Source organism: Scyliorhinus torazame, chromosome 3 (assembly GCF_047496885.1).
Source record: "Scyliorhinus torazame isolate Kashiwa2021f chromosome 3, sScyTor2.1, whole genome shotgun sequence".
NCBI classification, from domain to species: domain Eukaryota; kingdom Metazoa; phylum Chordata; class Chondrichthyes; order Carcharhiniformes; family Scyliorhinidae; genus Scyliorhinus; species Scyliorhinus torazame.
In genome coordinates, this window is record NC_092709.1 from 166,512,259 (window position 1) to 166,527,735 (window position 15,477).

Genomic DNA, 15,477 nt, shown 5'->3' on the forward strand with positions numbered 1-15,477 from the left:
TTAGTGATACACGACCTCCCCTTCACAAGACCATGCTGTCTCTCACTAATACGTCCATTTGCTTCCAAATGGGAGTAGATCCTGTCTCGAAGAATTCTCTCCAGTAATTTCCCTACCACTGACGTAAGGCTCACCGGCCTGTAGTTCCCTGGATTATCCTTGCTACCCTTCTTAAACAAAGGAACAACATTGGCTACTCTCCAGTCCTCCAGGACATCACCTGAAGACAGTGAGGCTCCAAAGATTCCTGTCAAGGCCTCAGCAATTTCGTCTCACGCCTCCTTCAGTATTCTGTGGTAGATCCCATCAGGCCCTGGGGACTTATCTACCGTAATATTTTTCAAGACGCCCAACACCTCGTCTTTTTGGATCTCAATGTGACCCAGACTATCTACACACCCTTCTCCAGACTCAATATCCACCAATTCCTTCTCTTTGGTGAATACTGATGCAACGTATTAATTTAGTACCTCGCCCATTTCCTCTGGCTCCACACATAGATTCCCTTGCCTATCCTTCAGTGGGCCAACCCTTTCCCTGGCTACCCTCTTGCTTTTTATGTACGTGTAAAAAGATGTTTTACAACACTGGTTGTGACACTGATACTGATTGGTAGCAACACCTAGTAATAATAACATTAATAGTGGGATTTACCGACCACTCTATCAAGTATTTTTCAGCGAAGGAGGTGTTCCGCTAGGGGGATCTACCAGTCCCGTCATTGTCAACGTGATTTCCCTTGCCCCCGGGAAACCCGTGCATCGGCACGGGACCGGAATTTCCAGCCGGTGTGAACAGCCGGTAAATCCCTTTATTTCACAATGTTGATCATTTGAAAGAATGTGAGATCGTATTCACACATGCACAACCTGTTGGTTTGCCATTCTGCCATGTCACAAAACCTCATCATGCTAAGCAGAAGGATGTGAGGGAGGTTTACCAAATACTGGAGGAAAACATTGCAATTTGGTCAATTTTTTTCAGATATTCCATTTTGAGGCAGGATAATGGAAGAAACACAAAAAGCTGGGCTCGCGGGTTTTAATTATGTTTTTATGACTCATGGTCAGAGCAACGTTGACCCCTTGGGGCGAGGTGATAATTCAACACAAAGTGTCAGCTCCCAAAAGGATAAGACCACACACAACAGCTGGCTCCACTGAAAACTAAAGTCAAAGCTCCCAGATCCAAGCAGTCTGTGAGACAGAGAGGTACGGTTGACTCTCGCATGGACTGTTTGGAAGCGATGTTCCTGGAGTCAAGAGTCAAAGCAAGCAGCTGAAACCAAGGTTAAAGCTCCGTGCGTAAAGGACAGTGTCAGTGATGATAGTATCAGTAGGAGTGTAAGTGGGGCTAATCGGTCATATCAGATGAGATGAAGCCATCTCACTTAAAAAGGACGACATGAAGACTTGATTGATTCTGAGGAATATTCTGACTCATTCTCCTATGATGTCTATGTTTAACAGGAACATCATAACATTTATTATGAATATGAGGAGTGGGATTACATCATACTCTTGAGGGGAAAAGTTACTGGTGCAGTAGTTCCAGATCCAACTTGACTATCTCATATCGATGGACTGCACGATAGCACAGTGGTTAGCACAGTTGCTTCACAGCTCCAGGGTCCCAGGTTCGATTCCCGGCTTGGGTCACTCTCTGTGCGGAGTATGCATGTTCTCTCCGTGTCTGCATGGGTTTCCTCCGGGTGCTCGGGTTTCCTCCCACAAGTCCAAAGATGTGCAGGTTAGGTGGATTGGCCATGCTAAATTGCCCTTAGTGTCCAAAAAGATTATGTGGGGTTGCTGGGTTACGGGAACAAGGTGGAGGTATGGGCTTAAGTAGAGTGCTCTTTCCAAGGGCCTGTGCAATCTCGATGGGCCGAATGGCCTCCTTCTGCATTGTAAACTCTATGATTCAATGAGTCAAGATCTAGTGCTCCTCTAGTCAAAGATGACCCCCCCCCCCACAACGTGGAAACCAATGGGCTGTTCCTGACAAAACAACGTGATAAACAACAGATAGGTTTTGCATCCAGATTTGCAACCCCTGAGGAGAGAGACCAAAACATGTGGGGAGTGTGAATTATTTTCTAACAAGCTCTCTTAGGAGAAGTACGCTGTTGGAAATATGCCAAAACTCCCTCAAGGCAGGTAATCAAAATTTGTTTGTCCCAAAGACGAATCCCTTGATTTGGGAAAACTTGAATCTCTTGGTTTGCAGTTTGGACAAAGGCCTTCTTAGTTTCCCTAAATCTACAAATGCCGATACCCATATTGAAACTCAACAGGATTCTACTGTCTGCTAGCCAATACCTGTTTCACGATGAATCAGCTCAAGAAAGACCGAAGAAAGTCTTGATTTCAAATCGAGTGGCACATGTTTGCAAACTGAGTGTAAGGATAACACAATGGCTGTTTGGTGATGATCTCCAGAAGAAATGGACCAGGATGAAAAGACTGCAGGTGTGATGAGAAGCCGTACTCAGGCTAGAGCATGCGACAATCCATAATCACAGTCCAATGGAAGGCAGAGCAAGTAGACCTTTGACTCGTCAGAAATACCTGGATGCTGATGGTTGATTGCCATCCAGGGGGAAAAGCCTTGTTTAGGGTTCAGCCATTACAACCACTCACACTATCTGCAGAATAGGCAGGGACAGGGACAAGGACTCCAAGGCACAAGCCCAGTACACAAAATTATCTTTCCAGGATTTATACTGAAATCCTCCACGATGCCAATCTCACTGAAGACAAATAAGAACCAATATATTGGCCGGGATTCTCCCCTACCCGGCGGGATGGAGTGGCGGGAACCACTCCGGCATCAGGCTGCCCCAAAGGTGTGGATTTCTCCGCACCTTTAGGGGCCAAGCCCTCACCTTGAGGAGCTAGGCCCGCGCCGGAGTGGTTGGCGCGCCGCCGGCCGACAGGAAAGGCCTTTGGAGCTACGCCAGCCGGGGCCGAAGGGACTGCGCCGGGCGGCGGAAGTCCGCGCATGCGCGGGAGCGTCAGCGGCTGCTGATGTCATCCCCTCGCATGCGTGGGGGGGGGGTGTCACTTCCGCATCGGCCATCGCGGAGGCTGTGGCCGAGGCGGAAGGTAAAGAATGCCCCCACGGCACAGGCCCGCCCGCGGATCGGTGGGCCCCGATCGCGGCCCACCGCCCGGGTCCAGATCGCCCCGCGCTTCCCCCCCCCCCTCCAGGACCCCGGAGCCCGCCCACGCCGCCAGTCCCGCCGGTAAGCTAGGTGGTTTGATTCATGCCGGCGGGACTGGCATGATAGCAGCGGGACTTCGGCCCATCGCGGGCCAGAGAATTGCCGGGGGGGCCCGCCGGCCGGCGCGATGCCTGCCCCCGCCGAATGTTCGGTGCCAGAGGGAGGGTCGGAGAATCCTGTCCATTGTCTCTGCAAATGTTTGTTGGCTTCACATTGACCATCAATGCGATTTGTTTCTTTGGTGATTGGCAAATTAGTGGCTGCTATTGATGGTGTACATTATGCCAGCACATTGTGCTGGTGTGCATTAAAGAGAGCATGACAGGAGATTAAAAAACATGTCTTTGAAAGAAAACATCGGGCATTTTGACAGAAAAATTCTTTCTAGTGCAGCTCGATCAGCTCAATAGTGAGTTGACAATGTGTTAACCAGAGTTAATAACATTGATAAGCAGACACCAATTCCCATCACAAGTGATGCCTCAGAATTTGGAGTGCATCCAATAGTACCACACACATTGGAGAAAGATGGAATGCTGAAGGGACAGTATGAACAAAAAGAAATGAGATTAATTATGTAAAATTGAAAGTTGCTTTGTCTTACAAGCTTTCTGTAACATAATTGCCATGTACATATTTCTATGCAACTGGACAACCCACCTGGTATCCATAAACCATACAAATCGTGTGCATGTAACAAACTTGCCAAGATTTTCCGGAACTGCCGTATATCTATAGTATTTGGGTCACTGCTAAACATTTGCCTGCTGTCATGAACCAAATAGCATTGAAAATCAAGGAAATTCAATGAGCAGCTTGAATGGAAGCTAGATGGGGTTGTTTTCCAACTGCAATGTGAGTGGTATGAGAAGCCAGATGTTGATCTTTAAGCATTATGGAGTTTTTTTAATAAACAATTTTATTGAGCTATTTTTGGCATATAAAACAATTACATTGTACAGTACTGTACAAAAAGAAAAGCAAATAACGCATAGTGCAAACCACAACTCCATTCTCGCAAGGGCCTGTCTAAACCACCCCCTACTGTACTCTACCCCAGCCTCCCACTCCCCCCGCCCTCCCCTGCTGACGATTAATTCTCTGCGAATAAGTCAATGAATGGCTGCCACCTCCGGGCGAACCCCGATAGTGAACCTCTCAAGGCGAACTTAACTTTCTCTAGACCGAGAAAGCTCGCCATGTCCGATAGCCATACTTCGGTCTTCGGGGGCCTCGAGTCCCTCCATGCCAACAGTATTCGTCGTCGGGCTACCAGGGAAGCAAAGGCCAAGACGTCGGCCTCCTTCTCCTCCTGGACTCCCGGGTCCTCCAACACCCCAAAGATTGCCACCTCAGGACTCATTACCACCCCAGTTTTCAAAACCCGGGACATGATGTCCACGAATCCCTGCCAATACCCCCGGAATTTAGGGCATGACCAGAACATGTGTACATGGTTAGCCGGCCCTCCGGTACATCCAGCACACTTGTCCTCTAGCCCGAAGAATTTACTCATCCGGGCCACCGTCATGTGGTCCCGGTGCACGACCTTAAACTGGATCAGACTGAGCCTGGCGCATATTGCGGTCGTGTTTATTCTGCTCAGAGCTTCTGCCCAAATACCGTCCTCCATCCCCCCCCCCCCCCCGCCGAGCTCCTCTTCCCACTTAAGCTTCAGGTCCTCAGTCTGTATATCCTCTGCTCCCATTAGTTCTTTGTAAATATCTGATACTCTACCCTCACCTACCTCTCCCCTCGATATTACCCTGTCCTGCCTCCCCTCTGGCGGGATGCGTGGGAAGGAGGGAACCAGCCTATGCACAAAATCCCGCACCTGTAAGTATCTAAAGTAATTCCCTCCCGCCAACCCAAACATCTCCAACGCCCTCATGCTCGGGAAGCTCCCTTCCAAGAACAGATCACCAACCCTCGCAATCTCCGCCCTCCGCCACAGTCGATATCCACCGTCCATGTTCCCCAGGGCATATCGGTGATTGCTGCAGATTGGGGTCCACACTGATGCTCTCACTTCCCTTATGCGTCTACTCCACTGGCCCCAGATCCGAAGAGCCGTCACCACTATAGGGCTGGTGGAGTACCGCGCCGGCTGGAGCAGCAGAGGCGCTGTAACCAGGGCTGCCAAACTGGTGCCCCTGTATGAAGCAACCTCCATCTGCTCACGAAGCAGCCTCCATCCGTAATCTTTAAGCATTATGTTTATATACACACGTAGAGAACCATGTTTCTAAACTCCAGCACCGTGACAGCAGATATCTTTTCAATCAAAGGGCAAAGCTGTTTTTTTCTATGCATTTTCTCCTTTTCATCTGATAAGCAAATGCTTACAGAAAATTGAAACGGGCAGAAGCTGATGGTTTCATGAGAGTAGCAACATGGCCAACAAAGCTCTGGGGCAGGATTCTACGGTATTGGCGCGATGTCCGCCGACCAGCGCCAAAAACGGCGCAAATCAGTCCGGCATCGCACCGCGCCAAAGGTGCGGAAGTCTCCACATCTTGAGGGGCCGAGCCCTCACCTTGAGGGGCTAGGCCCGCACCGGACTGATTTCCGCCCCGCCAGCTGGCGGGAAAGGCCTTTGGTGCCCCGCCAGCTGGCGCGAAACTGACTTTGCCGGGCGGCGCATGCGCGGGAGCGTCAGCGGCCGCTCACGGCATCCCCGCGCATGCGCAGTGGAGGGGGTCTCTTCCGCCTCCGCCATAGTGGAGACCATGGTGAAGGCGGAAGGAAAAGAGTGCCCCCACGGCACAGGTTCGCCCGTGGATCGGTGGGCCCCGATCCCGGGCCAGGCCACCGTGGGGCCTTGTCCCGCCGTCCCAAAGGTGGTTCAATCCACGCCGGCTGGCGTGGGTTGACAGCGGCGGGACTTCGGCCCATCACGGGCCGGAGAATTGCCGGGGGGGCCCCGCCAACCGGCGCGGCGCGATTCCCGCCCCCGCCGAATATCCGGTGCCAGAGAATTCGGCAACCGGCGGGGGCGGGATTCACGGATATACTCCCGATAATGAAGCATTTAATTTCTCAGTCTACTTTAACAATTTGCTACACGCTTTACAAGTATCTTAACCTTATATCCTGCAGGTTATCAGTAAAAGCCTACAAGATGAAGGACTTTCAGTGGAAACTGTCGACATCATTCTATCTGCCTGGTAGCCATTGACTTGGAAGCAGTACACTATTTACATCAAACGATGGATGGGTTTTTGCAATAGGCAAAAAATTGATTCACTGCAAGCATCTGTGGAAGTTGTTTTGGAATTTTTAACTTCCATTATTTCACAGGCTGGGCTACAGTGCCGCAAAGACAGCAAAGTCAGCTTTGTCTTCCATTGTTGTACAGCCAGAGGGACACACTTTGGGCTCATCCACTGATCACTCATTTTCTGAGAAGTGTGTATAACCTCAAACCAACGGTGACAAGATATAAGGCCAGGTGGGATGTGAAGCCTGTGCCAGAATGCCTCCAAGAGCTTTCACATGCACATCACTTACTCTTCAAGAATTGTCAATGAAAACATGTTATGTTAATTGCTTTGCTGTCTGCACAACTTCAACAGGCATACATCTATCTGCCGGACACAAACAATGTGCAAAAGACTCCTATGCCCGTTTTTCAGGTGAATGATCTTTTGAAAATTTATTGCAAACTTCTGCTGGGAGCATATCTATCCCATCCATGTTTATACATCTACGAAAATTTGCGAGAACATTTGTTTTTAACTGAACATCTTCTGAACAGTGAAAAATACCTTTTGTTGTGTGGTCCTCACAAGATTGACCACAGGCACTGTAACGAGATTGATATGTCACATCATGACCAAAGCTGGAATCGATGCCAATGTGCTCACACCCCATTCTACAAGAGCTGCAACCGCATCTGAAGCTAATTTAGCTGTGATTCCAGTAGTGGACATTTTGAAACATAGGATGGAGGAGCAAAAATATTGTATTAAACATTCTACAACACAATCAAAGACAATCCAAATACATTTGTAATGACACTTTTGCAGGACTAGAAAGCATACTAGTGCAATTTCAATTAAGAGACGTGCCTGTAAAAGTAGTGGTGTTTCTGAATTAAAGAATTGAACTGTTTTTTGGTTTTTGAATTGGAAACAACTTCATGCTCTGGAGAGGGAGAATGCTTGAGGGTTATGTTTTTCTTTTCTACATTTACTTGTATTTATAACATAAACAGCTGAAGCATAGCCTTTGACATCATTTCCTCAGTTGTTCCTAAATGTGCAACAGTCCATGGTTTGCATTAAAAATGTGACAGAAACCCTGAATGTGGCTCGATCTGTTTTTCATCGACTTGGCATTGCGAGCCCCAATTTTTGGGAATCTCATTATTCGAATGAACACTGTTCCGAAATAAAATGGAAGGATGGTCGCTGTTTAATCTTCATTTTATGAGCTAGGTGGAGTGAGAGATAATGGGGGCCTCCATCCCCTCCCATTACTTTTTCATACAATTTGAAGTTGACTAGGAATTGTATTCAGCTACATAACGCATACATCTCATGATTGATTACATGTGCCACTCTGCTAAACACAAAAGGGAATTTCAATAGTTGTCACTGATGGAGATCAGAAACTCTGTTCTCACTTTTAAGACCGGCTGTGCATGCACAAACAGGATCTCACATTCTCAAGATCAAACATTGAACAGGTAAGTTCTCATTTAAGCTTTTCATTTTACTCTAGATTTCTTGGCTATCCCTTTTCAGATTACAATGTATATGTTCTTCTAACATACACACGTTTCAAATGGTCCAGTGCAATGAAGTCATAGGCCTGAGCACAGCTTCAATTATAATAGAGGCTTTACTCCTACAATCTCACTCAAGTGCTTTATTAGTTAGCGTGTTATTTTTCCTTTGGGGTTTTGAACATGTATGCAATAAATGGAGTCACCACCTGCTTAACTGGTTCCATCATTTATTTTCTTGTCCCAACTGTAAAGAGCTTATCAGACTACCTGGAATGCAATTACAATTTTGAAAAAATACTATAAGCCTTTGTTTTTAAACTACAAAAGGTGTATAGTTTTGTTAGCACTGCTGCCTCACAGCACCTGGGAGCCGGTCCGACCAAAGTGGACTGTGTGGAGTTTGTATGTTCTCCCTGTGTAGGTTTCCTCTAGATGCTCCAATTTCCTCCCACAGTCCAACGGTGTGCAGGTTCGGTGGATTGGCCATGATAAATTGACCCCTGGAGCGTCCAAAGGTTAGGTGGAGTTATGGGGATAGGGCGAGGGAGTGAGCCTGGGTGAGGTGCTCTTTGAGAGGGTCGGTGCAAACCTGATGGCCCGAATGGCCTCCTTCTGCACTGTCGAGATTCTATGCTGTAGGATAAAATCAGCAACATAGCCTGTGTGCATTTGACCCGAAATAGGCTCAAGTCTTTGGTCTGTAATCCAGTTGGGAAATGATAACATACTGCACTGTAAATTCTATGAAAAAAAAATGTCGGTGTTAACTCTGTCAGTATTGCCTGCTAAGGGTCTCAAGTGAAATTATGGGAGCGATTCTCCGATATTGAGGCCAAGTGTTCGCGCGTCGTGAACGCCGTCGCGTTTCACGACGGCGCAAACAGGGCCCGGACGTGGCCTATTCTGGCCCCCATAGGGGGCCAGCACGGTGCTGGAGCGGTTCACGCCGCTCCAGCGTTCCGCTGCGCCAACCCGCGCATGCGCAGTTGGGGCAGCCCAATCCTGCGCATGCACAGTTGGGCTGCGCCATCCTACGCATACGCGTGGAACATCTTGCGCACGCCGGCCCCTCACCAACATGGAGCCGGTGTTCTGGGGCCGCGCGCGGAAGGAGGCCGGCCCGCCAATTGGTGGGGCCCGATCGCAGGCCAGACCTCATCAGAGGCCCCCCCGGTGAAAGAGCCCCACTCTCCCCCCACCCCCCCAGCGTTCCCGCAGAGATCCCGCCGGCAGCGACCAGGGGTGGACGGCGCCGGCGGGAACCTTTCGTGTCGTACCGGCCGCTCGGCCCATACAGCTGGAGAATCGCCGCTCGCCGGTTCCCCGAGTGGCCCGGTGCGAATCGCGCGCCGCTGGTTTCCGGGGGGGTGGGAGAATCGCGTGCGGGGGTCGGGGCGGCGTGGTGCGATTCGCGCGGCGCCCCGGCGATTCTCCCACCTGGCGTGGGGGGGTAAATAGAGCCCTATATCTGGCTTTTTTACATGTACTCTACAGTGGATTTGATTTGACAAGTATATCATAAGAGATAGGAGCAGAATTAAGCCATTTTGCCCATCGAGTCTGCTCTGCCATTCGATCATGGCTGATCTCATCATGGTCTTAACTCCACTGGCCTGCCTGTTCTCCATAACCCTTCAAACGATTACCAATTAAAAATCTGTCCAACTCCTCCTTAAATTTACTCACTGCCCCAGCATCCACCGCACTCTGGGGTAGCAAATTCCACAGATTCACAATCCTTTGAGAGAAGTAGGGCGGGAGTGTTTTACTCCGGCGTCGGGTCCCATTCCGGGACCCCTTTCTGCGGCCCACAGGGGGCTAGGACGGCATTGGAGCGGCCTACGCCGGTGCAGCTGCCGATCCCGGCCTGAACCTCGCGCCGCAGGGTCCGCACATGCGCAGTTGGGCCAGCGCCAACTAGTGTATGCGCAGTGGCCTTCTTCCTTGTGGCCAAATGGCACAGGGCTAGAGCCGGCGCGGAGGAAAGGAGGCCATGGAGGACAGAGAGGCCGGCCTGCCGATCGGTGGGCCCCGATCGCGGGCCAGGCCACTACGGAGGCTCTCCCCGGGCCCGGAACCCCCCCTCCCACAGGCCGCCCGGGACCCTTCAGCACCGAGTTCCCGCTTTTTGTTGACGGCCGCTCGGCCCCTCCGGGCCGGAGAATCGGCGTGCCTTCCCGAGCCGGAGAGTCGGCGCATACCCCGACTGGTGCCGCGCCTACTACGCCGGAGCCGATTCTCCACACTCCGGAGAATTGCGTTCTGGCGTCGGGGCACGATTCGCGTGGCGCCGATTCTCCGACCCGGCGGGGGTTCGGAGAATTCGGCCAGTAGTTTCTCCTCAACGTTTTAAATTTGCTACCTCTTATTCCATGACTAAGACCTCTCGTTCTAGAATGCCCCACAAGAGGAAGCATCCGCTCCACGTTTACTGTATCCATATCTTTTATCATCTTGTATATCTCAATTTGATCTCCCCTTGTTCTTCTAAACTCTAGAGTGTATAGGCCTAAACTGTCCAATCTCTCTTCATTCTACAAACCCCCTCACCTCTGGAATCAATTGAGTGAACCTCCTCTGAACTGCCTCCATTGCCACTACATCTTTCCTCAAATAAGGGGACCAAAACTGTGCACAATACTGCAGGTGTGGTCTCACCAATGCCTTGTATAGTTTCAACAATGTTTCCTTACCTTTGTACTCTATTCCTTTAGCTATAAATGCCAACATTCAATTCACTTTCTTTATTATCTGCTGTACCTGCATGCTAGTTTTCTGTGACTTATCTGCATCTGAAGGGCAGAGGCCTGAACTGCCTAGTGCGAAGGACAAAATTGCTTTCTTACGGTAATGCTGGGATACCAAGTAAACCCTCAGATGTAAGGCAACAGATGACATCCAACCTTCGTCTTAAAAGAAGAAAATAGGTAATTCCCATCCACCGTGGTACAAATGTTATTCATATTCATAAGTTTTAGTTTGACATACATTTATTGTGACAGCTTATAATTAACAAAGAAAACAGTGCAATGTCAAATGGAATCCATTCCATCAAAAATGCTTCGGACAGGACAGAACAGTCATAAGACAATCTCGCAATGCAAGAGCAAATTCAAAATATTTTCCCAAGCCACATTTTTATTTTTATTTCCAATAAACCCAATCTAAACTTTATCTGCATATAAAAGAAGTATAGGCTTATGTATCCCATTTGCAGCAGATTCTTAACTGTAGATGATGATCAAATTATTGCTTTTGTCTTTCTCAGAAAATAATCAGGTAAGCATTAGCGCCTCAGAATCATCACATCATTCACTGAAAAGGGTCTCCAGATGATCAACAATCATCCTTACCAAAGAAGAAGAAAACTAAAAGAAATAAAATGGGAATAATGAAAGTTTTCAAAATATTTCTGTCATGTACTTCTGCAAATTTACCTCTGAATTGAGCAAGTACGGTTTGCCCAATTTAAGGGGTATCAAACATGGTTATTGATGACATTTAGTCTATTTTGGACACTTTCTGGCAATTCTGCTCATAATCTTCAGATTTTGCCGACATTTCTGCCTCAATTTCCATTTCTGCTCCTGCAATTCCTTTCTCTTTCAGTAAGGTCTTGAGACATTTGTCCAGTTTTTTAATAAAAAAGTCCACATCTTGTTTTTTTATTCCAATGGCTGAGGCAGCATTCAGATAAGGACACGGATAGTTATTCGTGTGAGACATAAATCCATGGAAAGTGTATCCATTTATCATTTGTTCTGAGCAGACAGGAACAACTCTGAGACAAGAAAAAGAAACAATGTGGATCAGGTCCAAGCAGTATTTGCATACATGTTCTGTTTGATTGAAAACGAAACTGCACTGCAGACTGACTCCAAAAGCATTAGTAATTCAACTCAAAATTTAAATGATATAGCAAATACAAAGAAAACAAGGTGGAATAAGTTTTTTTTTTTAAAAGCCTTCGGCGTATAGGCAAGGAGAGGATGTTTAAAATGACCAGTCTCAGTGTATGCAGCTCACATACCCACTACAGATATTTATCATTCTCATACGAAAAGGAAAACAAAGCACAAGTCAATCAATAAGTGCATTAAGGGTGCCAATTACTTCGCAACTCACCTGGCTCCAGATACCAGTCTGGTGAAAAGCATAGATCCAAGCTGAGTGACAGCCTTATCACTGTGCTCATGAAATCTTTTCAAGGACATTGCTGAAATAAGTGGAAAAGCAAGGCACAATATGAGGTGGTTGCATCGTATGAGCTTCACATAAAGCAGACAATTTGTGTTCCAAATCAAAACATATCAGTTTTTTGAAAATTGCTATAATGAGGGAGACGGCAACAAAAGAATAGAATGGGCTTAAACTATATACTGCACACATCAAACTTTCAATCACAGCCTCTGGGAGGAACCGAATGAAAATAACACAACTTCCTCCAAACAACTGGTGAAATCAAATAATAAGTGAAGATGAGGATCACTCCCGTGGACCTGCTGTTTACATTGCGACAAGAAACAGCAGCTTGGCTCAAGGAATTTGCCTGGTAAAGAGATTAGGAAATCTTCTGAATAAGTTAACAAAATGAAAATTAGTGAACCAGCAATAATATGCACACCAATGCTTTTTAACTACTGGTTGCCTATTCCCCGCCTGAACAATAAGTGAATGAAGATATGTGTGGGGAGGCACTCTGGCTGCCTCAATGATGCACAAGGGCCACCTGATGCAATTTTCAAGTTGACCTGTACATGGGTGCGCTGACTTTAGATCTGAATTAGATGGGAGGCTGCTTAAACGTGCAAACTATTTCCCATGTGAGTCGATGAGCCAAATTTGCAAATTTCTGATCCAAATGAGTGGAGTATGTGCCACCTCTTCAGTCAGGCCTTAGAAGGCAAAAACTGTCCATAAAAAGATCCTTGACTCTGCTCACAAACAGCCCAGGAATCCTCATTGGGTGTTGTGCTAGGAAGAGCCAGGTATAATACAAATAAAGACAAAAAATGTTAGAAATGAACAGCAGATTCTGGCAGCATCGATGGAAAGAGAAACAGAGACAACTTTCAGGTCATGATCTTTCATCAGAACTTTGTAAAGGTGTCACACACCATCTGCACATTACTGCCAGCAGCATGAAGTCATTCTTCTAAATTTTTATCTTAAAGCCCCTTCACTGTAACTTTTGTGTTTATATAGTGGTTTCTCTCATTGAAAGTGTTTTGCACAATGATTCAAATAGTAAAGTAGACTGTTGTTTTGTAGGCAAATGTCTTTGGAGTCACCTCTGGACTAACATTAAATATGTCTCTGCTATGTGTGTGCAGTGTCTACCTTCCCCATATTTGCTTGAGGTTCGTAGATAGTCATGTAGCTTACAGCAGTATTTGGTGGCACAGTGGTTAGCACTGCTACCTCACGGCACTGAGGAACCTGGTTTCCATCCCGGCCCCAGGTCACTGTCCATGTGGAGTTTGCACATTCTCTCCGTGCCTGCGTGGGTCTCACCCCCACAACCCAAAGATGTGCAGGTTAGTTGGATTGGCCAAGCCAAAATTGCCCCTTAATTAGGAACTGGACACTTTATATTAAAAAAAGGCTTTGAGCAGTATTTAATATAGGCAATGGGAGTCTCACTGGCTGGCTTAAGAGCTGGCAACAGTCCCAGAAGCCGAACTAATCAAGCACATAACTGGCAGTGGAGGGTCTTCCAAGGATCAAGGGCCCTGGGGTATAAATCCTGCCCCCAAGAACTGCTTGCCAGTCAGTGGCTGGGAGATATGCATTTCCCGGCAGCCATACCAGAGAGGCAGTGGCTGCTGCCATATTGCACCCGTGCTAGGTCCAGGGTTTCCAATGAATCCAGTCTACCGGAGAGTGTTGGCAAGATGAGGGTCATGGGTTCCAATTCACAGAAAGGGGAGGTAGTTTGAAAGAATGGGGGGGGGGTTGGCTTTCAGCAGAACTCTCCCTCCAAATGTCAAGTCGCTAATCAAGCAATGAGGGACTCCCTCTTTCTCCAGTCTTCCACACCTCCCACCCCACCCCCTTCAAAACAAACACAAGCAACCCCAATAGGATTTGCTTTTTGGGCTTTCTGCATAACAAGTGTCCAGTCTGCGAGTGACTGAATACCAGTGTCACCTGGATGAGGGCCTTACGTACGCATTAATTGCCCACTTAAGAGCCTCAATTGGCAGCAGTGAGGAAAGGCTAACAAGCTAGCCCATCCCAGAATTAAATTGGGGCAGAGATGGAAAGATGGCAGGTCTTAACCTTGCCACACTCCCACATGATTAAATGCTCCCTGACCAAATGTGCTTTGGCAACCTGCATTTAATTCCATTCTTAGTGTTGTCAGCATGTATCTCTCATAACCGTCCAACTTTAAAGCTGGTCGGCATACTCCAAGCACACCAGTTAAGAATAACAAATGCCACTCAGTATTCAAGAGGGTTAATCAAATTTGTCATTAAATTAAATTGAGAAAACTAATCATGGCTAAGTTATAAATACCAAAGCTATGTACTGTAATATCATGCTACAATGAATGTTTATATGGCAATTAAACGGGTATTTTGCTGTCATAAAATTATAATTACTTTGGGATAATGTTTACACAATCTAAAGTGAAAACAGCATAGATGGAGCTTTTGCTTTATTACTGCTGTTTGGAATTTTTTTTAAATTAAATCACTTTCCAGATATGAATACTTGAAATAATAAAAATCAATGAAGGACTAGCAGCTGCAAAGCATCTCAAGTGTCTCTATTACAAAAAGGAACATTAGACCAGCATCATCCACATGACAATACTCCTAGTAACAGATTGAAATGCAAGGATGTCTGGCAAAGTATGGTCAGGTGCCAATTACATACGAAAACTGAAAAACAAAACAAGTGAGTTATAGTCAGCATCATGAGTGGGGAATAGACGAGGCGGCACGGTGGCACAGTGGTTAGCACTGCTGCCTACGGCGCTGAGGATCTGGGTTAAATCCCGACCCCGGGTCAATGTCTGTATGGAGTTTGCACATTCTCCCCATGTCTGTGTGGGTTTCACCCCCACAACCCAAAGATGTGCAGGTTAAGTGGATTGGCCATGATAAATTGCCCCTTAATTAGAAAAAATAATTGGGCAGTCTAAATTTATAAAAAATAAATAAGTGGGGAATAGACAAATATACTTTGTTCTTCATGTTAATTCTGATTATACCACATCTTAGCTAATGTTCAAAAATTGAGAATATTTTCTACCCGCAGCTACACTGTGGCAACGTCTTCACCAAATATGGGCATGGTTGACTTGGATGGTGGCATCAAAACTCTTCAAAACAACAAGTTTAGTGATCAATTTTTGGAGCGGGGAACTCAGTTTCTTAAAAAAATAAGGGCAAGAGCCAGTGAAAAAGGCAACTCTCTGTGGTGTTGCTCTCAATTTCTTGTTAAATTCAACAAGGAAGAAATGGGTTCAATAATCAAATTTTCATGCAACATACTGTTAAAAAAACTGCAG

At 47.0% G+C, this 15,477-nt stretch overlaps 1 protein-coding gene across 1 annotated transcript in view; it reads right to left on the reverse strand.

Moving 5' to 3' along the window:
- Positions 1-10,927: 10,927 nt before the first annotated feature.
- sepsecs (Sep (O-phosphoserine) tRNA:Sec (selenocysteine) tRNA synthase) overlaps positions 10,928-15,477 on the reverse strand; it is a 127,630-nt gene continuing 123,080 nt past the window's right edge. Inside the window, exons 11-12 of the mRNA XM_072496508.1 lie at positions 12,081-12,171; positions 10,928-11,736 (exon numbers count right to left, since the gene is read on the reverse strand). Of these exons, the coding sequence (XP_072352609.1) occupies positions 11,457-11,736; positions 12,081-12,171 (371 nt within the window). The 3' untranslated portion in view covers positions 10,928-11,456. The remainder of the gene's footprint in view (positions 11,737-12,080; positions 12,172-15,477) is intronic.